General features: G+C 48.2%; 1 protein-coding gene across 1 annotated transcript in view; it reads right to left on the bottom strand.

Moving 5' to 3' along the window:
• srcin1a (SRC kinase signaling inhibitor 1a) overlaps positions 1-24,790 on the bottom strand; it is a gene marked incomplete at both ends in the record, with an annotated part of 114,417 nt that overhangs the window by 17,167 nt on the left and 72,460 nt on the right. Inside the window, 8 exons of the mRNA XM_080523341.1 lie at positions 1,577-1,734; positions 2,638-2,658; positions 5,145-5,272; positions 5,837-5,944; positions 6,463-7,298; positions 11,189-11,484; positions 15,086-15,284; positions 20,727-20,753. Of these exons, the coding sequence (XP_080379467.1) occupies positions 1,577-1,734; positions 2,638-2,658; positions 5,145-5,272; positions 5,837-5,944; positions 6,463-7,298; positions 11,189-11,484; positions 15,086-15,284; positions 20,727-20,753 (1,773 nt within the window). The remainder of the gene's footprint in view (positions 1-1,576; positions 1,735-2,637; positions 2,659-5,144; positions 5,273-5,836; positions 5,945-6,462; positions 7,299-11,188; positions 11,485-15,085; positions 15,285-20,726; positions 20,754-24,790) is intronic.

Raw genomic sequence — 24,790 nt, 5'->3', positions numbered from 1 at the left:
GTGCATGAGGATGTGCTGACCTGTCCTTGGCTGCATATGTGTGTGTGTGTGTGTGTGTGTGTGTGTGTGTGTGGTGTGTGTGTGTGTGTGTGTGTGTGTGTGTGTGTGTGAGAGTGTGCAGTTTCAATATGAGTGTTTTTGTCGATTGCTCTATCCTTTTTATCTGTCTTAGCCAACCCTTCTCCCCTGCTCACAAAATGTGATTAGCCACCGCTGATGGAGCCTGTGGTGGTGGTGTGTGTGTGTGTGTGTGTGTGTGTGTGTGTGTGTGTGTGTGTGTGTGTGTGTGTGTGTGTGCGTGTGCGTGTGCGTGTGCGTGTGTGATCAGAGACAATTGTACTTGTGGGACCATTGAGTCTTACTGCTTGTATGCCCTTGAGGAGAACAGTCAATACACATGCAGCAGTATGAATGAAAATACGTTCTAATACTGTCTAATGGACGTATGTAACACAAGCTCCCAGAGATGACCTGACCAGAGATGTCCCAAAGCACCTGTTTAGCAAGGGAAATTAATAATAGATTTGCTTTTTTGTTGGAAGAGATGAAACGAAACACAAGCGATGTTCAGCACTGCATACTGTCTGCTCCGTGGGAGTGGTACAGTGCTGTACATTAAAAAAACATGACTAATGACAGAAGCTCTTTATTCTCCTTCTTTCTGTTTATCTCTCTGCATTAGGACTCCTCTCTCTTGTTCACCCTTTCTCTCCTACTCCATCGCTCTGCATAATTCATGAAAAGCATGAATTATTCAAGCCTCTGGCCGTTGCCATGGGTAACAGGGTGGGTCAAAGGGTAGGGGATCACGCTTGGGTACACCCACAGGTAAATGCATGGGATTACCTATCTGCTCTCATCACAGGGTGTTGCATTTGGCTCAAATTTACCACTCCACTCTTATATCCTGTTTTTAGACACCTCTATAACCAGCTCATCTGCTCCTCTGGGAGTAAGACATGTTCAGACCTGGTGATTATTTCCTCTCTTCATTGCAACAATGAAGATATCAATTTTAACTTATCATCCTCTAGCCAGGAGGAGGAAGTGGGGATACAGTGGGGACTGGGGAGTCAGAGAAAAACACTGGAAATCTCATCATCTCCTTTAATCTTTTTGTGCCGTTTTTCTCTCTCTTTTTTTCTCTCTTTTTTTCTCTCTCTTTTATCTGATGTTACGTCCATTTCCACTGGTTCGGAACTAGAAGACCACGCCTTGAAATGTTTACTTCATAACATAACTTTCATCTTTCTTTCTTATCTTTTCTTATCTTTCATCACAAATATCCTGAAGCATACTATGGCCTCAATGTGTCAGAAAAAAACCCATCTTATTAATGTGTGGGTACTATAAAGGCATGATGTCGAAACAAGATTGGTAAACAATCAACAAGGCAAATGAACAGATAATATTTAAATGCACATCCCTGCATTTCTAATATGACTAATAATCAAGATGTGCAGCAGACACCACAATACGTAATATTGCTTGTTATAAGTTATAGTTTTGTCTCGTTAGAGGTTCCTCTGAATGTACACTTGAGTAACACTTGAGTAACACACTTGAGGCGCCTAACCTGCATCTTGCGCAGCTGGGAGAGTTGTTTGCGCAGGTCAGTGGCGTTATGCTGCAGGTCGTGTAGATGGAGCTGCATCTGCAGCTTGCTGACGGAGGGAGCCGGGGTGGTGTTGCAGGGAGGTGGCATCAGAGCCAGCGGGGCAGATGGCGTCAGAGCTATCAATCAGAACGGTGCAGGAGTCAGAGTGAGGTCAGGGTTCAGAGTGAGGTCAGGGGAAATTAAATTAGTCCCTGTGCTGTATGACATTTGCACACAGACATACACACGCACGCACACGCACGCACACGCACGCACGCGCGCACGCACGCACGCACACACACACACTACAAAAAACAGCAAATATTCACAGACCACTAAAAAAAACATTGGGAGTGGTGTGTGCACGTCTATTACTATAGTGTTCCACAGAGAATTACATTCAGTCTCCATCCAGTTATGTGATACAAAGGGAAAACCATACAGATGTTGTATCTGTATATCATTTGTGATTATGGCCATCAGGCCTCACTCTCCCTGGCACGCTCACACAGGCACACATGCACGCAAGCACGCAAGCACTTCCCCACACCCACACACGCGCACGCGCACACGCACGCGCGCACACGCACACGCACACGCACAAACACAAACACACAGAAGTCTTCTGCACTACTGCATGCTAAGGAATGAGACCACAGGTACAGAATCCCAGCTCAGTTATCAGACAGAAAAAAACGGTGAGTTTCACTGAAAACAAACAGGAGGAGAAGAGTTCATTCACTCCATGAGAGCATTATCCTTCTGAATCTCAGATGCCTGAACAAGTGTCGATTCAGCAGGATGGTGAGAAGGGGAAGCACCAGACAGGACCAGAGACAAGCTGGGGATTAGAGAGCAGTGGATGACAGAATGGGGAGGGACCTGGCCTCTGAGTGACCAACGAGGGGGGGCACAGGAAGAGAGATGCAACGCCACCTACAGTACACCAGGGGTGTGACAACACCACAGACACCCACACAGGGGCTGAGAGATGAGAGATCAGATCAGAGAGATAAAGACAGGGAGGAGAGAGGAACTACCTTTCCGCTTCAGCCGTCCAGCTGAAATATAGAAGCAGTGAGCCGGTTACCAAAAACCAAAAGAGGGAGAGAGAACAGAGAGTTGGGAGATTGGGGAAAATGTTCAAAGTTGACATTTCTCAAACGAAGACTCCAATACACCTCCTCTACTGACTGTAGTAGAGAAATGACTCATTTTAGGGGTTTATATATGTATTTGGCATAAACTCAGGGCAAGGAGAGGCTTCAAAGGATGGTGTGTCCCCTTGCTGGCCCTTTGAAGGGCCTGGCCATTGAAAATCAGTCTCTGGGGGACGCACTTATGCCAAACTGACGCTTTTGAAGCAGTGGAGAGAGAGGGGTAAAGAGAAGAGAGGAACTAGGTGGGAGTGAGAGAGAGAGAGAGATGTTAGAGAGAGCAAGAGCAAAGAGACGGAGGGATGGAGACGGAGGAAATGCTTTTATCTAGGGTTGCAGAAAGGTCAAAGGAGACATCACACTTAACCTATGCTTCAACACACACTGTACAGGAAAGCAGAATCTGACTTGGAGAAACTGACAACATCAAATGGGGAGATAAACACCGGCCTAACCCAAGCATATATGGAAAATGGATAGAACTATACTCAACCAAACCTGACTGAATAGCAGTGAAGGGTTATCAGAATCTGGTGCAAAATCTGACACAATGCCTAAGGTTTAATATACTGTTGTTTGCCCACACAGTGGTACTAGTGAACAGCTAAGAGGTGTTGGTTAGGGAGTGGTACTAGTGAACAGCTAAGAGGTGTTGGTTAGGGAGTGGTACTAGTGAACCAGCTAAGAGGTGTTGGTTAGGGAGTGGTACCAGTGAACAGCTAAGAGGCGTTGGTTAGGGAGTGGTACCAGTGAACCAGCTAAGAGGCGTTGGTTAGGGAGTGGTACCAGTGAACAGCTAAGAGACGTTGGTTAGGGAGTGGTACCAGTGAACAGCTAAGAGGTGTTGGTTAGGGAGTGGTACTAGTGAACAGCTAAGAGGTGTTGGTTAGGGAGTGGTACCAGTGAACAGCTAAGAGGCGTTGGTTAGGGAGTGGTACCAGTGAACAGCTAAGAGACGTTGGTTAGGGAGTGGTACCAGTGAACAGCTAAGAGGTGTTGGTTAGGGAGTGGTACTAGTGAACAGCTAAGAGGTGTTGGTTAGGGAGTGGTACTAGTGAACAGCTAAGAGGCGTTGGTTAGGGAGTGGTACAAGTGAACAGCTAAGAGGCGTTGGTTAGGGAGTGGTACCAGTGAACAGCTAAGAGGTGTTGGTTAGGGAGTGGTACCAGTGAACAGCTAAGAGACGTTGGTTAGGGAGTGGTACTAGTGAACAGCTAAGAGGCGTTGGTTAGGGAGTGGTACCAGTGAACAGCTAAGAGGTGTTGGTTAGGGAGTGGTACTAGTGAACAGCTAAGAGGTGTTGGTTAGGGAGTGGTACCAGTGAACAGCTAAGAGACGTTGGTTAGGGAGTGGTACTAGTGAACAGCTAAGAGACGTTGGTTAGGGAGTGGTACTAGTGAACAGCTAAGAGGTGTTGGTTAGGGAGTGGTACTAGTGAACAGCTAAGAGACGTTGGTTAGGGAGTGGTACAAGTGAACAGCTAAGAGGTGTTGGTTAGGGAGTGGTACCAGTGAACAGCTAAGAGACGTTGGTTAGGGAGTGGTACTAGTGAACAGCTAAGAGACGTTGGTTAGGGAGTGGTACTAGTGAACAGCTAAGAGACGTTGGTTAGGGAGTGGTACTAGTGAACAGCTAAGAGACGTTGGTTAGGGAGTGGTACCAGTGAACAGCTAAGAGGTGTTGGTTAGGGAGTGGTACTAGTGAACAGCTAAGAGACGTTGGTTAGGGAGTGGTACTAGTGAACAGCTAAGAGACGTTGGTTAGGGAGTGGTACCAGTGAACAGCTAAGAGGTGTTGGTTAGGGAGTGGTACTAGTGAACAGCTAAGAGGTGTTGGTTAGGGAGTGGTACCAGTGAACAGCTAAGAGACGTTGGTTAGGGAGTGGTACTAGTGAACAGCTAAGAGACGTTGGTTAGGGAGTGGTACCAGTGAACAGCTAAGAGACGTTGGTTAGGGAGTGGTACTAGTGAACAGCTAAGAGACGTTGGTTAGGGAGTGGTACTAGTGAACCAGCTAAGAGGTGTTGGTTATGGAGTGGTACTAGTGAACAGCTAAGAGACGTTGGTTAGGGAGTGGTACCAGTGAACAGCTAAGAGACGTTGGTTAGGGAGTGGTACCAGTGAACAGCTAAGAGGTGTTGGTTAGGGAGTGGTACTAGTGAACAGCTAAGAGGCGTTGGTTAGGGAGTGGTACTAGTGAACAGCTAAGAGACGCTGGTTAGGGAGTGGTACTAGTGAACCAGCTAAGAGACGTTGGTTAGGGAGTGGTACCAGTGAACAGCTAAGAGACGTTGGTTAGGGAGTGGTACTAGTGAACCAGCTAAGAGGTGTTGGTTATGGAGTGGTACTAGTGAACGGCTAAGAGACGTTGGGTTAGAGAGCGGTACTCACTTCCTGTGGCGGAGCCGTCACTGTTGGATTCGGTCTTCTCGCTGGAAGAGAAAGGGAAGGGCCGTGAGAACTCCGCCCCCTCGTCCGGAGGGCAGCCCGCCATCATGCAGAGACGCAGTAGGCCGCATCTGAGGATCAACGGTCACAGGGCAAGGCAATTACAGAGCTAATGCCAACACCTGTACCATGCTAATGTACCTATTTGCTACGTGTAGTGCACTGCATTAAAATCTTCACTCTCCAAAGAGCAAGGCAATTACAGAATGGGCTCATGCCAAAACATTATAACTCATGTTCTTGTATACTAGTACATTCCTGTACACTGCTTCATGCGGTACTTTCCTTAAGTGAAAGCAATTACAGTGCTCCTGCCAACATCCTTCTTCTATTAATGTACTTGTACAGTCGTACACTAACTATATTATACTGCCCACAATGTTGGTCCCTTACATAATGATGCTGTGCTACTACATATTTATGAACTGTTTGAATGAGCTACACAAAATACAGAACAGGTCAGTTACAGTTCTAATACATCTGTGCTACTGTAAATGTGACTAGTGTAGGAAAACGATATCCTCCCAGTGCTGTGTTTTCTGTGCTCGTACTGTTATAGTGTTAGATGATAAAGTTGTTTGATGTGTCTGTGATCTGTCTGTGTGATTGGGGGGGGGTCTATCTAAGGATCTTACGTGCTGTCACTGTCCGGTGCCCTGGTCAGTACACTCTGCACCAGGCCTGTCAGACTGGCTATCTGCTTCTCCATGGCCTCCATACGCTCCATGCGCTCCATGCGATCCCTGTGATAAACACACACATATATACACACACACACACACACACACACACACACACACACGCACGCACACACACACACACGTACACACGTACACACACACACACACACACACACACACACACAGACACACACACAGACACACAGACACACAGACACACACACACACACACACGTGTATCATACACATATTACATAGATCATCATATCATATCTTTACAATGCCCTCTGCACACAGAGCCACTGTCTTCTGAGAAAAACACACACAAAAGAGGTCACATGCATATCAGCCTTAATGGTTCCTGTCGTATTGTTCACATAGCTCTCATTAATATTTAAACTATGGAAACAATATGACAGGAAGAATTGGGACTAGCATATCATAACACATCACATGACATCACATCATTACACCCCATACTGTACACACACACACACACACACACACACACACACACACACACACACACACACACACACACACACACACACAGACAGACACACATCCAGTACAGCACTCACCTGGAGTCAGACTCTTGTCCAGGCAGTGGGGAGCTGAACCCAGGCATCCCTGGCCCAGCCTGCAGACACAGAGGGTCCGAGCTGGAGCTGGGCCTGGACTTGGGGCTCTCCACAAACACAGAGGAGGCTGAGTCCTTGCGGAAGCTCTGCCTGACAGGGGAGGCTCTGCTGGGGGAGCCTGAGTACGAGTCTCTTTGACTCAGTTGCATGTCAGGGATCTTCTGTGGAGATGAGGGGGGCATACGGAAGCCCATGCCCAGTGTGGCTGAGGAGTAGGAATCAGCGTAGAGGGGACCCCCAGGCTTGTACAGGGCATCCTCTAGCTCCCCCTGCAAGGCGGCGGCAGAGTAGGTACTGAGGGAGCGCACAGAGCCACGGCGATACAGACCCCCAGACACGGGGAAGCCGAAAGGGTCTCCGATGGCGGCCAGGGACTGTGTGGAGGCGATGCTGAGGCGGCCCTCATGCACCAGGCTGTAGGGGTCGGCGTACAGACCCTCGTTCTTCATCAGGACCATGTTCTTCCCAGACACCTCCTCGTCGGGCTTGACGTCGCGGCGCTCCAGGATGGCGCTCGGGGAGGGGGACATGCCTACGTTGGGGCCGTGGGCAGCCGAGGGGTGGTGGGGGTGCTGGGAGTGCTGGGGGTGCTTGGAGTGCTGGGGCTGCTGGTGCTGAGGGTGTTGTCCCGGCCCGGCAAAGGACGGGGGGCGACTTCCGCTGTAGGAGAGGCGTGAGCGGGACGGGGAGCCCGAGGTGGGGGAGGCGGAAGAGGAGGGTAGGGTGTTGAGGCGACGGGTGGGGGAGGATTCTCTAGATGTATACACCATTTCCCTCTGGAACACAAACAGGGGCAGGGAGGGAGGTTACCATGGAGACCAGGGGATGAGAACGCTCCGTTCTCCTTGTGTCAGGCTGACATACTGTAGAAATCATAGGAAATCACGCTGACATGTCTGTGAAAGCCTTGAGATTTTACACAATATGATCTTTCTACGAGCCCACCCTAAAAGCTGCACAAGAATATACAGCAAGAACTCAATTGCTCTGCAGTAATAGCTCTGCATGTGCTATTCAATAGGAGATGTACAGTAGCCTGATGGGACACTGATTACATAATTGAAAAGCATTGGCATCGATTCCTCAATTGCATTGTGACACAAGAAAGTCCAGCCTTATTGTCCTCCTCTTCCTTTCTACTCTCTTCATGAGTCTACCAGACCACTGAGCTCCATTTACACAGACCTTCTAAACCCATTGGCAGAACATTGGATAACTATGAGCTCGTATTCAGCACATGCCTATATCTGTATGTTTACAGTACCTCTCTTTTGAAGAGAAAGAAAGCCTGGAGCCTACTGTAAACCTCTCCTGATTCAAAAGAACAAATCCAAAGAATTTCCTTGTCCACAAGACTCTCTGTTTTCTTTTCCTTCACTTGCCTTTCTTTGTGAGAAGTGTGTTGTAATCCTTTAATATTGTGCTGATAATGTTTTCATTTGGCTTCCTCTGCTTCATATTTTCCCTCTTTCAATCCTATCCTCTCCTCTCTTCATCTTTCCTCAACCTAATACTCTCCCTACTACAGTGGAGGCTGGGCTCATTGTAATGCATGGAATGAGCAATGGTATCAAACACCACAAATATACCATTTCTCATTCCATTCCATGCATTACAATGAGCCCGTTCTCCAGTTTCTCCCTCCAGCGACCTCCACTGCCCTACTACTCTTCCTTCATTAGTCCCTGTGAAACCTCTCATTGTCATTCTCCTCAACCTCTGTATTCTCCTCATGTTCTTGTACAGTACACTGAGACAGGGGGAAGATGTATGTAGGTGTTATATACATAGGTGTTGCAGAAATAAGCCCAGGTGCACACACATCCGCCCATCCCCCCATCCCCCCATCCACCCATCCAAATCCTGAAATAACACACACAGGAGCAACTCAATGTCAAGATGTTAGTTAACATGCAGGGCAGCAGGCGTGCAGTCTCCAGCACAGCAATGAAGCAGTGAGTGCACACATACCATCAGAGAACAAAGAACTAGCGGCCAACTTTAATGTTTTTCAAAGGCCCGGCTTCACCGTGTCTGCCCTGCTTGAAATCAAGACTCTCTATGATTTCATTTCATCTAGCTTAGTTCATTTGAGCACATTTTGGTATGCCTTCACACAAGCACTTTGGGAATTGTACTGTGTTATTATTTAAATGGATAATGGCTTATTCATATTCAATGTAGTGTGAATAATACAGATGATTGGGAGTTTGCTCTCACTTGGAGGAAAAAGAGCAGCTTCAGGGTTCCTTGATCTCAACCAAAGCAGAGTCATGGAGGGGGGTGGAACATGCTCCTGTTACCATGCAGCATTGTTCTTTGGTGTTCATACAAGCAACAGATGGTGCCCTTGAAGATAAAAGAACTTCTCCACAGGAACCCGGATCAACAACCCCTATGCCACAACAACCTTTCAACACATTGCTCCATCAAAATACACCTGGCGCACTGTCAAAGACAATATGGAGCTCCTCTAAAAATAACTATCGGACAAAAATCTAAAGAATTCATCCTCAAAAATGAGTCAGTCCCCCCAACCTCTCCCAATAAATAACCCCTTTCAACTAGATTACATTAGGTTAGATTAAACTTTATTGTCTTTGCAGAGTACCAGACAACGAAATGCAGTTTAGCCTCTAACCACTAACCAGAAATAGTGATAGGTACAGAATGGCAAGTATAGACAGGTATACAGGTATGTAGAGGAGAGAATAGTAGTAAGCTGTGTAAGATGTGGCAAGATGTGGACACCCAGGAACATACAGCTGGGAACACACTCCACCTCCATCTCATTGGTGTAGATTAGAGTGTACGTACGCAGCCCCTAGTTTTCCTGAAGTCCACAATGATCTCCTTGGTCTTACTGGTGTTGAGGGACAGGTTGTTGTCAGCACACCACCACACCGCCAGTTGCTGGACCTCCTCCCTGTAGGCCGACTCATCCTTGTGACTTATCAGGCCTACCACCGTGGTGTCGAACTTGAACTTGATGATGGTGTTAGAGTCATGCATCGGCACGCAGTCGTAGGTGAAGAGGGAGTAGAGGAGAGGGCTCAGCACACAGCCCTGTGGCACGCTGGTGTTCAGGATCAGGGTGGTTGTCCAATTTGACGAGCTGGGGTCTGTTGGTTAGGAAGTCTACGATCCAGTTGCAGAGGGAGGTGCTTGGAGATGGATCCAGCTCGGAGGGGATGATGGTGTTGAATGCTGAGCTGAAGTCAATGAACATTGAACAATGAACATGGGTCAGGGTGGAGTGAAGTGCAGTGGAGACGGTGGCTTTGGTTGACCTGTTCTTGCGGTAAGCGAACTGGAAGGGTGTAGTGTAGATGGTAGGAGAGTTTTTAGGTGGCCCAGGACCGACCTCTCGAAGCACTTCATGGCGATGGAGGTGAGGGCAACAGGGCGGAAGTCATTCAGGCTTGCTGCAGCAGAGTTCTTTGGTACCGGCACAATGGTTGTTGACTTGAAGCACGTGGGGACGACTGCCTGGGCCAGTGACAGGTTGAACATGTCAGTGAAAACCCCGACCAGCTGTGCAGCGCATGCCCTGAGCACCCGGCCAGGAATGCCAGCTTTCAGCAGATTCACTTTGCTCAGCGTGTGGTAGACATCGGTGGTGGAGAGCGTGAGGGGCTGGTTGTCTTGGGGGGGCTAGGCTTTGATGGCTTTGTCCCGGTCGAAGCGAGCGGAGAAGTGGTTGAGCTTGTTGGGTAGGGATGCGGTGCTGCTGGGGGGGGCTGTATTTTGGGGTTTGTAGTGTGTGATGGCCTGGATGCCTTGCCACATACGATGGAGGTCAGAGTTGCTCTGGAAGTGCTCCTCGATCCACAGTTTATGGTTGAGCTTGGCCTCCCTGATGCCCCTCTTCAGATTAGCCCTGGCTGAGCTATAGTGCCTCTGCATCGCCTGATCTGAAAGCCCCGTCACGTACCTTCAGCAGTAAGCGGACCTCACTGTTCATCCAAGGCTTCTGGTTGGGGAAGGTTCTTATCCGATTGTGGGTGGTGACACTGTCGGCGCATGTGTTGATGTAATCCAGAATGGAAGAGGTTTACAGATCAATGTCTGTGCGGTGGTCCTGAGTGGCCTGAGCTCTGAGCATGGCCCAGTCCTTGGAAACCTATGGAACTGGTGCAGCAGTGTAGTCAGCTCCCTCTGGACAGATTTTAATTGTCCTCACTGTCGGTTTCACATGTTTAATGAGTGGTGTGTACTTGAGGAGTAGGAACAAAGAGATCTTGAGGTCTTGTCACCTCTGGTAGTGCAGGAGACATGTTTGTGGAATTGTGGGAGTACAGTCCTTAGATTAGAGTTGAAATCCCCCGCAACAATGAAGGCACCTTCCGGGTGTGCAGTTTGTTGATTGCTAATGGCAACATACAGTTCTTTCACTGCTAGCTTAGCGTTAGCATCTACAGGGATGTAGGCTGCTGTGATAACAATAGCAGTAAACTCTCTGGCCAGATAAAACGGTCTACACTTCATCATCATGCATTCCAGATTGGGAGAGCAATGACTCTGAGAGCAGTGTCTGTACACCAAGTTTTGTTGACATACATGCACAGAGCACCACCTCTCGTTTTACCTCGTTTTAACTAATTGCTGAAGTAACTCCCCCCAGCCTCCCCTCTCCACTCCATCCCCCACTCTCCCCAGTACTCACCCTCAGGTCCCCGTTGGCCAGATGAGGGGCTGCAGGGTAGGAGGCGTAGATTGGCTCCTTGCGGTAGATTTTGATTATGCTGCGATCCTGGATGTCCCTAACATCCTCCAGCTCGTAGAAGACATTGCGTGCCTCATCCTTGATCAGGATGGCCGTGTTGGGGGACTTGAGCATGCCGGCTGTGAGCTTCTGGGGGAACATGTGCACGATGAGGGCGTGCAGCGTGTCCAGGCTGCTCAGCTCATGGGTGATGTGCACCCGCCGCGTCTCGTCGCCAAACTGCAGGAACAGTACACCTAGAGAGGGGGAGGAGGAGGAGAGAAAGGGGAAGAGGATAAAGGGGGATAGAGAGGTGATAAATGACCGCTAGCTCATCTAGGCATGTCTGACCATGTGTCAATCCTCCTGATCCCAGCCTACACTACCATGAGGAAAAGTGCTCCCATCACCACTAAGACTGTCAGAACCTGGCCAGAAGGGTCCGCTCCACTGCAGATCTGCCTAAATGACACCTCATGGCAGGAATATGAGCATGAGGACCTGGAACAGTTCACGTCGTCGGTTCTGAACCACATAGTGAACTGCACCAACTCAGTCACCGTGGACAAATGGGTCCGGGTCTACCCCAACACGAAGCCATGGATGACTGGGAAGGTCCAAAAACTGATTAATGAGATGGACAACGCCTTCTTCGCAGGGAAGGGCACACTGCTGTACAGCACCACCAGGGCTAACCTAAAGCGTGGCATCCGGGAGGCCAAGGCAGACCACAGAGAGAAGATTGAGGAATGCTTCCTGAGCAACGACTCCAGGCGGGTGTGGCAGGGGGTTCAGCACATGACAAACTTCAGAGCCAACAGGCTCACAGCCGCAGAGGACGACCCCCTGCTGGCGGAAAAGCTGAACTCCTTCTACGCCCGGTTCGACGAGGGGCGAACGGAGGTAACCACAACACAAACACCACTCTCTCCAGCTCTCAGCAGCCTCACCCTCACAGAGCATGAAGTGAGACGCGTGCTGAAGGCGGTGGACCCCAGGAAAGCCTCTGGGCCGGATGGCGTCCTGGGACGGGTGCTGAGGGACTGCGCCGACCAGCTGGCCGGGGTTTTCACCAACATCTTCAACCAGTCCCTGTCCCAGGCCACCATCCCACCCTGCCTGAAAACCTCAACTATCATCCCAGTCCCGAAGAAAAGCACGGTGAGCTGCCTAAACGACTACCGCCCGGTGGCACTCACACCAATCATCATGATGTGCTTCGAGAAACTAGTCCGGGCCCACATAGTCACACGCCTCCCGCCCAACCTGGATCCATACCAGTTCGCCTACAGAGCCCACAGGTCCACAGAGGACGCCATCGCGACGACTCTCCACGCCACTCTATCCCACCTGGAGAGGGGAAACAGCTACGCGAGACTGCTCTTTGTGGACTTCAGCTCTGCCTTCAACACCATCCTTCCAGACAGGCTAGTGACCAAACTACTAGACCTGGGACTATCACACTCTATATGTGCATGGATCAAGGACTTCCTGTCCGACCGCCCCCAGAGGGTGCGGGTGGGCTCCCACACCTCCACAGCCCTCAGACTCAGCACTGGGTCCCCCCAGGGCTGCGTGCTAAGCCCCATCCTCTACAACCTCTACACCTACGACTTCACCCCCGTCCACCCCAGCAACTCCATCGTAAAGTTTGCAGACGACACCACCGTGGTGGGCTGCATCTCGGGGGGGGACGAGGCGGCGTACAGGGATGAGGTAGAGCAGCTGAGCAAGCTGTGCAAGGTTAACAACCTGCTGCTGAACCAGTCAAAGACCCAGGAAATCATCGTGGACTTCAGGAGGAAAAAATCTGAGGTCTAGCCCCTGCTCATCGACGGAGAGAGCGTGGAGAGAGTCTCAACCCTCCGATTCCTGGGGGTGCACATACAGGATGACCTGTCCTGGAAGAACAACACAGCAGCCACCATCAAGAAGGCACAACAGCGGCTCTACTTCCTGAGAGTCCTCAGGAAGGAACACAACAAGCAGGAGATACTGGTGGCCTTCTACCGCTGCGCAGTGGAGAGCATCCTCACCTACTGCATCTGCAACTGGTTCTCCAGCTGCACAACCGCAGAGAGAAATGCGCTACAGAGAGTCGTGAGAACAGCCCAGAAGATCACCGGCGCCCCCCTCCCCTCTCTGGAAGAGCTGTACAACACACGCTGCCTCAGGAAGGCCTCCAAGATCTCCAGAGACCCATCCCACCCTGGGTACGAACACTTTGCCCGGCTGCCCTCGAAAAGGCGGTACAGGACCATGGCCGCAAGGACAAACAGACTGAAGCTCAGCTTCTACCCCAGGGCCATCCAGGCCCTGAACACAGAAAAGACCTAGGTTCTGGGCCCTGGACAGTCTGGACGGATTGATGGCAGCTGCTGGATTGAAAAAATCAGGTGTAGTGCTGAGCCACAAATGTGTACATTTCAAGCCTGCAAACTGCGACACTTTAAATGAATGTGCAATAACACTATGTGCAATATGACAACCCTAGTCGTTTTATCTGTACAGTATAGTATAGTGGATAGTGTACATAGCCTTTATTTATGTAAACCAGCTCCTTTCCCTTCTTGTTTTTTTTTCTTTTTTTTCTTTCCTAACACCAGGGGAGCCACCCCTCCCAAATGTTGTTGTTTGGTACCTGTACTATAGCAATGACAATAAAGACCATTCATTCATTCATTCATTCAAATGTTCAAATGAGATAGAGAGGGACAGAGAGGAGTGAGAAACAAAGAGAGTGGTTGATCAAGAGACGGGGAGCAGAGTGAGTCAGTGTTATACTCCGCTCGTCATCACTCTGTGTCACTCTGGTTTTACAGTGGCCTGTTTATCCCTGCGTGCTTAGCATAACCTGCACCTCCACCCTAGTGTTTATGAGGCTGAACTGGGCACACACTAAACCTGTCCAGACTCTGAGTCCACTACCCTAATAGTCCACACACTAAACATGTCATCACTGAGTCCACTCCTCACTTAATACAATACAACAAACAGGTACCCTACAGTTCAGAACACCAGCTCAGTGGCCTTGCGGTTAGAGTGTCCACCCTGAGCTTATTTTTAGGGGGTTTCCTGAGTTGATAGGGGGCTGATGCCTACCTATATGTTGTAGTGTGTAAATAAGGTTCTGTATATAATGTAAATGATGATTTTTTTATAATCCCCAAAATAAATGAAATTTTAAAAAGACTGTCCACCCTGAGAGGGAGGTCGTGAGTTCGATCCCCGGCCGAGTCATACCAAAGACTATAAAAATGGTACCCAATGCCTCCCTGCTTGGCACTCAGCATTAAGGGTTGGATTGGGGCTAAGACCCTGTGACATCCCAGCGTCATGTCCACTGTGGGTGGGTGTACTTGTACATCAAGCCGCCTCACGCTACGGAAACAGGAGATATGGCCATTAGGGCCATTACGCTTGAGAACCATCGGTTCTTACTTTACTTTTACAGTTCAGAATAATAGTGCAGATACCACAGGGTTTTGTCTGTAATGGACATTATTCCTGTGGTGGTAATAATACAGTGCATTTCTATGTCTGGTTTGACCCTGAAAATAATTACTTCTAATCTAAGGTGCTATAAGGTTACACAGGTTAGGTAAACATAAAGGCTCCACTGGGAGTGAGTTATCGGGGGAAGTGCGCCCTGCACCCTAACCCTAACCCACTGCATGAGGCTGCAGGACATTGGATTTCACCCTCAGAGAAGTGTGATTGTTCCCCCGGGGTGCCTTATTATTGTTATATAACGGCTCTAAAAAAATTTTTTTAAGGAAACATTTTATTAGCAAAACTTAAATGGAAAATGGAAAATGACTGTACAGTGAGAGCCTGGGTCGAGGGGCGTGGTCTGACCTGGTGAGCGTAGCTTGTTCTGGCTGGCCGAGCGGGACAGGGGCAGACTCTGGCGGAAGCGGTTCATACGGTTGAACCCCACTGGGATGTCAGCCTCAGACATGGTCTCAGCCAGAGATTCGGCCGAGGCAAAGGAAAGCTTGGCGGCCTGGTTGGCTAGCCCGGACTGGGTGGACTGGGAGTGCCGCGGGCTACGACTCTGAAAAGGAGAAAGAGAGAAAGAGAGTTGGTTTGGGGGGAAGAAACAGAGGCACAGAGAACGAATTTGACAGAGACGGGATGGAGAGAGAGAGAGAGAGGGTGAAAGTCGCAGAATACAAACAGACAAAGAGACGAATATAACAATAACTTCTCAACACCAACACCGACACAAACTTTACTCAAAGGGGAATTCATACAGCAGCTGCTTATTCACTACTATTGATTATTATTTCCAAAATTGAGGGGCTCCTGAAGGTCAGTGGCTGGGATTTAGGGAGGTACTACGCTATATAAGCTGGCAGGAGATGGTATGTGTTTTAAAGCTTGTGGTTAGCTCCCCCTTCCCTCTTCCTAGCTCCAGGGCCCTGCTGGAAAGGTGCCAGCCTTAAATGAGTAAAAACAAGGCTATGCAAATCCAGGCCTGTCAATATGTGCTCATTCTACTGGCCTGTGTCCAGGCTTCGCTTCCTGGGTGGCTGTTTCCTCTGCTGCTGCTGCTGCTGCTGCTGCTGCTGCTGCTGGAAGGCTGTGTTCAGTGAACTGGCTCCCCTATCCCCATCGAGGTGTCTCCTCTAGCTCAGAGAGCGCCATAATGGGCTCCCAGAATGCTTGCTGATGACTGTTTGGAAGGCAACTCTACGCTGCTCACTTCCTCCTCACACCAAGTAGAACACAACCCTATCTTCTTATTCTGACGTTTCTTCCCCATACATTAGCTCTGCTTTTATAAGGCTTCAGCATATTTTTTCGAGGCTCTCATTAATCTTGTACTTAGTGAATATGCGACGCAGCACGCTCCTGACAAAGACCTCATATCATGCTGAGCTCACTTTGGGTCACACACACACACACACACACACACACACACACACACTCAGTACACACTGCTGTCACAATCATTTACATAATTCAGTCCTACACATACATTCACACAGGATGATAGGGCTGGAGTCCTGGGCAGACAGTGTCTGAGCACGCAGAGAGATGTTGGCGCTGACGGATTGCCCCCTCTGTGCACCCTAATGGGGTCATTTATCTAAGCAATGACCACACTGAACAACAACACAGCCAATGGCCCCACGGAGCAGCACAGAGGAGCACAGAGCCATGGCCACACGACCACCAAACCCATACAGAATATACACAACCAGGCCGCTCCAGTGAGCCAGACAGAGCCTCAGGGGGTAAATAAAGCCTGTTTTATCAAAGCCTGTACTTAGATAAAACACAGCCATCAGTTTGACTGAGCACAGTGGAGCTAACCTAGACTACATGCACTTTGTAGAACTCCAAACACATTTCACACAAATCTCATCAAAAGAATACTCTAGCGTATCAAATGCCTCAATGAACTTGTCTCTGAGGTAATCTGTGCCTTTGTACATTTCGGAATAATTTCATGTTTAGATTTGGTAAGAAATGTCTGAGTCTATCGTAGCTTTGAGGATCCTGGATTCCCACGTCGAGACAGTTGGAGGAAAGGAAAGGGAAATGGGACATCTCACGTCACTGAAGAATTTTCTCTGTTCACCCTCTGCTCTAACACACCACAAATATTGACTATGTGTTGGACTTGGTGTTGTTGCAATAGATGAATATATGAAGATGTCAAAGTGACATAGAACATACAGTAGTGTTGCTGGAATCGTCTTAGTGTGTCTCAGCATGTCAGTCAGTGGCAAGGAACTGAAGACACACCATCTGGTATGGGAGCTCTGTGCTAGACTGTAGACATGGCCGGGCACATCTAGAAGGAAAACGGTGGTTCCACCTCCTCCACCATTTCCCTCTGGACCTTTTATTCTCCTCCTCCTCTCTCTCTCTCTCTCTCTCTCTCTCTCTCTCTCTCTCTCTCTCTCTCTCTCTCTCTCTCTCTCTCTCTCTCTCTCTCTCTCTCTCCTCTCTCTCTCTCTTCTCTCTCTCTCTCTCTCTCTCTCTCTCTCTCTCTCTCTCTCTCTCTCTCTCTCTCTCTCTCTCTCTCCCTCCCTCTCCCTCCCTCTCCCTCTCCCTCTCCCTCTCCTCTCCCTCTCCCTCTCCCTCTCCCTCTCCCTCTCCCTCTCCCTCTCTCTCTCTCTCTCTCTCTCTCTCTCTCTCTCTCTCTCTCTCTCTCTCTCTCTCTCTCTCTCTCTCTCTCTCTCTCTCTCTCTCTCTCCCCTTTTTTACTCTCTCTCTCCCTCCCCCTTGTCTTCCAATGCTGTCAATACAGGACTTTTTCAATAGCACTCAATTACTGTGAGAACGCTGCACTCTTATTACACCAAGGCGGAAGAAAAGAACAAGAAGAAAACAAGATGACCTTACATAGAATAGAATGGATAGGAGGACACAGAAGCGTCTAACACACCTAAGGCCATGAACTGCATTAAATCCAAGCCTCTCTCCTGTCCTCTATCCTCTTTCCTGTTCTGTGTGTCTTTCTCTACCTCTCTCTCACACACGCGCACACGCACACGCGCACACACACGCACACGCACACGCACACGCACAAACACACACACACAGACACAGACACACACACACACACACACACACACAGACACAGACACAGACACAGACACAGACACAGACACACACACGTGCACACACACACACACACACACACACACACACACACACACACACACACACACAGATAGGCTCAGGGTTAAGGTCAGGGAAATGCTGCTGTTTAAGTGTTCCTGTAAGGGCTGGAGGTGAAGGTTAATGGCTGAGTTTAAGGCCAGAGAGAGAAGATAGTCCTCCAGTGGGGAGATCACATGACAGGAGGTAATGCTCTCCAGTTTGCCTTCCTCTCTTTAGCCCTTAATTACTGTGTTCATAACTGATAAGAAATTCCACTGGGCTTTGGTAAGACTATATTAGTCAGAAAGAGAGAGGGAGAGATACCACTACCCTCCCTTCTGGGCTTTCTTTTTTCCATTTCTTTCTTTTCACCCCCAAAATGCTTTGTTTCCATGCCTACTCTCCTTCCTTTCTCCTTCTCCTGCTCTGTCTCTCACACCCCTCAGAGCGTTTATTACAGCACGTCTCAAAAAACTGCTTTTCATTCTCTCTGTCTTGGCCTCTTCATGTCAACACCTCTGTTACTGCCCAAATCAGTGGAGACGGCTTCTCTCAAAGCAGCCAGACATCCCGCTTCTCCTGCAGCTTAGACTCCACACTGCCTGTGTTTGAACAGCCATGCTCTATGTGCCAGTCGCTCCATAGTGTGTGTGTGTGTGTGTGTGTGTGTGTGTGTGTGTGTGTGTGTGTGTGTGTGTGTGTGTGTGTGTGCTGTTCCACCAAAACAGGGAGCGAAGCTCAGCAGCAGAGCGAGCTTTCTGCGAAAAACATCCCTTACTCAATCCATCTTTCCAGCTCCTTCTGCTCAGTCTCTCACTATTTCTTCTATCTGGCTGCTTTCCCTCTCTCTCACAGGCGCAATCAGAGCCTGCCCCCACACCTCCCCTCTCCCTCCCGCATGGTTGAGTTCTGTGTCTTTACAACACTGAGAATCATCAATGCATGGAAGAAATTGCTCTGGCAAATTGCGGTGGATTGTTCGCTGATGCGATCTGCTTTGCTCGGCAGGAAAGTGAGGAAAATGGCGTGCTCCTGTGGAGGGGGTGGGGGGGGGGGGGGCTGATGGTAGTCTTCTCTACCAAGGGAAAAATAGGAAAAGAGGAGGCCAGTATGATATACAGTAACACAGGAGATCGACCGCCATAGGTCTAGATTGGACTGTACAGGGGGGTACTCTCTAACTCGCAGTTTAACTTCATTCTGCATAATACAGCCTGCCAAAAATGCGACTGCATTCAGCAGGATGAGTTATATCCCTCGTGTTTAGCTCCATATTTAACACGACATAATCTATCGAGAAAGCCGCAGGAGAAGTGACTGAGCAATATTTAACAAGCACTTGAACAAATGTTTTCTCTGTGATTTCCTGACAGCGACTTGACGACTAAGTCTAATTTCACAAGGCAGCAAGCCAAGAGGAAGTCTGCCTTTAATGAGTTTGGAGGAAGCTAAATGATCAAAATGATCTGAGGTGAGAAGGTTTTTCTGTTGTTGTTGTTGTTGTTGTTGTTTTTATGGTGTTAAAATAACACTGCTGTGAGATAGTTACGGGTCAGGGACCTGGACATCGATATTCGGTGACATTTTCACCCTGTCCGGATGATATTCCGAGCACAATGTCAGGAAATCGTAAACCACAGAGAAGCTCTGGGCTCTTCCCCCACAGATGTCAATACTAATAAGCCTCTGTGTAGACGCATCCCTCAGAACCTCTGGACAACATCACTGATCGATGACTCTCAAAGGAACTCATTTACACACTGTAAAACATGCAAGCTCACGTATATATCAAGAACTTTACGCACGCACGCACGCACACACACACACACACACACACACACACACACGCACACACACACACACACACACACACACACACACACACACACACACACACACACACACAGTCTCACATGTATACAAACACGCCATGCACTGCAAAAAACTGCATCCAACACACAAGCCACAGATAAGCCTGTACTGTATGTGTCTGTGAGGGACTGATATGCATTATTGAGCAACTGTGTGTGAGTGACGCTAGTGTGCTGCTCCCTGCTCCTTAACAATGGGGTGAGGCTTAACGCTCATAACCCACTGTCCCTGCTGTCATATCTCCAGGGCAGGTGGGTTTAGGGTCCAGAAATATTGTGTGGATGCAAGCAAATAACAGACATATTGACATGAAAATGTACTCGGAGTATACGCATGCGCGCACACGCACACGCACACACGCACACACACACACACACACACACACACACACACACACACACTTGATCTGCTTTAATGCAACATGCCTGACAGATAGTCAGACCCTGACTACATCCCCACAGTAAGACAGAGCACAAATACCTTGAATGCATCCTCAGTGCAAAACGCATGACACAAATATCTCCTCAACATGTCTGCAATGTCTCCTTCACGTCTTTGTTACTTCATCAAGGTCACATGGAAGTTAGCCATTAGCGCTGCTAGCTGACGGAGGTTGCATTAATCCTGAGGGAATCGTTTCCTGTAGATTAAATGGCTCTTGAACGGTTTAAGCTGCTGCCGTTCCCCTTTAGAGATGCCAACTGAGCTGTGTGTCAATGGGGCGAATGGCCACGGGGATGCAGAGACCAGGGAAATAATGGTGCCAGAAGGGACACACACACACCACACAGACACCACACACACACACACACACACACACACACAGACAGACAGACAGACACACACACACACGTATGCACAAAAGTTTACGCACACACTTGCATGCACGCACGCGCACAGCACACACACACACACACACACACACACACACACACACACACACACAGATACACAAAGTTGATTAAAAAAAAACACCCACAGAGACACCGTCACTTACAGCACTGACCTTAAAGCTCCAGTAGTTGGGTTGTTGCTGGGGAGAGAGAGGGAAGATACAGAGAGGGAAAGAGAAATAGACAGAAAAAGAGGTAGAAAGAGACAGGGAAAAAAAGGAGAGAAAGAGAAATATTAGACATTTACTTCTCAAATAGCTGCCAGCAAACTTCGCTCATTGACAATAAAAGTAAGCCTTAGAGAAGTTTCATGATGGTTGAAGAACAGAGGGGAACAGATGGAGAGAGAGAGAGAGAAACCAAGGTAGCCCACAGGCCCTTGACACACCAGCATCAGCATGAAAACAACAAGAAAAAAGCCCACCAGCATCAGATGCTCCTCCATGTGTGACTATACACTCCACAACCCCATTCCTCCCTCCCTCCCTCCCTCCTTCCTTCCCTCATTCCCTCCACCCCATGTTCAATATCTGAATAAGGGTATACAATATCAAATGCTATATTTCAGGCATAAAGCCAATTAGGGAGTCATACATACAGCAAGGTGGTCTACAACTGAAGTTACACTGCAAATTCTTCACTAGGCACTAGCTACTGGCTGTGACTTATGATAGGATTAAATGAAAGGAGTTAAATTGAATCAAGCAGGCCGCTCTGCCGTTCAAATGTTGGCTTGTCTCCCAGACTTCTCCATCATCGACAGACAGATGCTGTCTCTCTCTCACTCTCTCTCGCCCTCTGTCTTTTCTGTTTCACTCTCGCCCTCCTCCACCTGCCCTCTCTTTCCTCATCTGAAATTCCCTACCTCACTCTCACATTTTCGCTAGCTCCCTTCTCCTCAATTTGTGTCCCTGTTCACTCCACCCCTCCCCCTCCCCCCCCCCCCCCCCCCCTTCCCCTCGTTCTACTGTGACACATGATACATATGAAAAGGTGTTTACATGGTAGCCTATGCCCCAGGAAGTAACCTTTCCATTAAAACATAATTACCACCCAGTGAAAACCAGGCCAAACCTCCAACAGCCAGGAAATACCTCAAAATGACATGGAAATTAAAAAGATGGGGGGACTGACTTCATGAATTTTAATTCCAATCCAAATTTTTATTCTAGCTCTCGTTCTTATCTGCAGGCAATTTTCTGTCCATTTAATCGGAGTGACCACTTTCTCTACTGCAATATTCACTGTTATGGGGATAAGGGCAGAATGACAGATGAGTTTGCTTTTTTTGATTTAAGAAGAAGAAGAAGAAGAACCCGACCCTGTGTCATGTATGCCTGACATCACAAAGCTACTCTCCAGTTTTGGCCTCTTCTCTGGATATAAGCTGAACTTCTCTAAAAGCGAATGCTTCCTGTTAAACGCCTTGGCCTTCAGATCCCCCAGAGTAGCTTGCCCTTTCAAACATCCAAAGTTGGGTTTAAATACTTAGGAGTTAATATTACCCGTGACTTCACAGGCCTCTACAAACATAATTTCGAACCTCTCGTAAACAAACTTAAATCCGACCTTCAGAGATGGGATGCTCTCCACTTGTCCTTGGCAGGCAGAGTCAATTTGGTCAAAATGAATGCCCTACCCAGATTCTTATATTTATTCCAATGCCTACCCGTGTTCCTTCCAAAATCCTTCTTTAATTCTATAGACAGGCTTATATCATTTTTTATTTGGGGTGGTAAATCTCCGAGGGTCCGCAAAGAACTACTTCAGAGGCATAGACAGATGGGGGGCCTAGCTCTTCCAAACCTTATTTTCTATTATTGGGCCGCTAACATACAGAAAGTCATCCACTGGACTCACTCTTCAGATGCGGGCTGGTGCCTGACGGAGGCAAAGTCTTGTTCCTCGTCCTCTCTTCACGCCCTGGTCACATCTAAGATGCCATTATCTCCCTCACACCAACAGTGCAGTTGTTGTCTCTACTCTCCGAATATGGTCCCAGTTTAGAGCACATTTCAAACTTCAAAGCTTTTCAATCCAGAGTCCAATATGTCACAACCACCTCTTTATTCCTGCAAAGCAAGATGTAACTTTTTCTCTTTGGCAACAGGTGGGCCTTGTAAAATGTAGAGACCTATACATAGATGGCATATTTGCAAACTTTCGTGACCTCTCAAATAAATTCCATCTACCTAACTCAAACCTCTTTCGCTATTTCCAGATCCGTCATTTCATCCAAAGTCAATGCCCGTCCTTCCCTAACATGCCTCCATTATCTGTACTTGACACAATCCTCGATACTCCCACCAGTCAAAAAGGTCATATATCGAGACTCTATGACATCATAATGTCCCTTAAAGGAGAGTCAATTCATAAGATTAGAACAAGCTGGGAGGAAGAACTTGGTCAACAAATAGCGGATGAAACATGGAACAATGCATTAGACAGAGTGAATAGGAGCACCTCTTGTGCCCGACTTGGACTTATACAATTTAAAGTTCTTCATCGTGTACATTTCAGTAAACACAGACTATCCAAAATATTCCCTGAGCTTAACGATATTTGTGATCGGTGTCACAATGCCCCAGCAGACCTTACCCATATGTTTTGGACCTGTCCTCAACTGACTGGATATTGGTCAAATTTCTTTAAAATGATGTCCGAGGCACTGGGTATTGATGTACGACCGAATGCCTTGACTGCCATCTTCGGGGTTTCAGAGAGCGATCGACTGACTAACATCCAAAAGAATGGCAGGTCTTTTGCTTCCCTATTGGCTCGGAGGAGAATACTGCTTGATTGGAAATCACCGAAACCGCCCACAGTCTCAGCATGGCTGAGAGACCTAATGCTATATCTTAAATTAGAAAAAATTAAATACATAATTAGAGGTTCCACAAGCAAATTTTATTCTACATGGGGCTCTGTGTTGGCATATTTTGATGGTCTTAAGACTCTCCCTGAAGTTCCAACCTGAGGGATGCAGGCTTCTGACATGTCACCTCTCTAGTGTTGGTCCATGTAATGTTGCGACGACCTGTCTCTGTAGATCTACATCCTATATGTACTGTCTTGGTAGTTACCTGGTTGCAGCTGTGATACAACAGCATTATTATTGTCCAGTGTGAAAATGTATTTTAATCTATTCTCTTTTTCTTTTTTTAATGTTATTACTATGCTAATGTAACTTTAGGGCCCTGCAGGAAATGTTTGGGGTTTGGGTGGGGGGGTGGGTGGGCAGAAATTTGTAAAAAATTGAAAATCAACATGCTTAATCATATTGTATTGTGTAACTTTTTAATAAAAAATACTTGGGGAAAAAAAAAAAGAAGAAGAAGAAGAAGATATACTTTTATTGATCCCAGAGGGGAAATTAGTGTTTTGCACACCCCTCCGAGACAGCACACACACAGCAGCTCAGCACATCAGCACGGCACACTACTAAGGAGAACAGAACTCTGGGCACAGGGTCAGTCCCCGTCAGGCATCCTAGTAGTTAGGGGTTAAGTGCCGTGCTCAAGGGCACAACAGCAGTGGTGGTAGGACCCCTTAGATACGTATGATGCCAGCAACCCTTCAGTCACCAGCTCACCTCCGGCTCCCTCCGGGGTGGGGCGACCTTGCTATTGAGATCTTCAGATTGCTGGCCGGCCTCTCTACCCACCAGGCTACCTGTCGCCCCATGAGAGAAGCTAGTATTTCATTATCAGTGTTTCCTTTTCATAAAACTTCAACATAGATTATTTCCATAACGTGGCCACCAGAAAGAGTATTTACACCTGATTGTTACTTTATAATCAGATCCTGCCCTGAATTGTCTGTCACACAGCTACGATGCGTAAGTCTCTCTTTCTCTAATAACAGATGATAAATGGCCCAGCAGGGTCGGGGGAGGACGCGTACACCGACACACAGATACTAGCTAAGACGCCCCATGCTGATCAGTACAGCTGAATATTTCATGATCAGGGTTCAGGCCTAGACTAGAGTGATGACCTGGAGAGGGTGACAATATGCCCACAGGGCACCAGCAAGACTCCCTCCCAGGGCAACAACTACAATATAAAACCCCAACAGCCCCAAACTGTTCAAACTGACAGAGCCAGTGGCTCTATAATAACCCATTGAATTTGAGCATTCTGGTGAAATGACATTTTCTCTGTATTAGGGGTTGGGA

This window comes from Nansenia antarctica (assembly GCF_963989245.1).
Source record: "Nansenia antarctica genome assembly, chromosome: 2".
Taxonomy (NCBI): domain Eukaryota; kingdom Metazoa; phylum Chordata; class Actinopteri; order Argentiniformes; family Microstomatidae; genus Nansenia; species Nansenia antarctica.
This window is presented reverse-complemented; position numbering and strand designations above follow the sequence as displayed.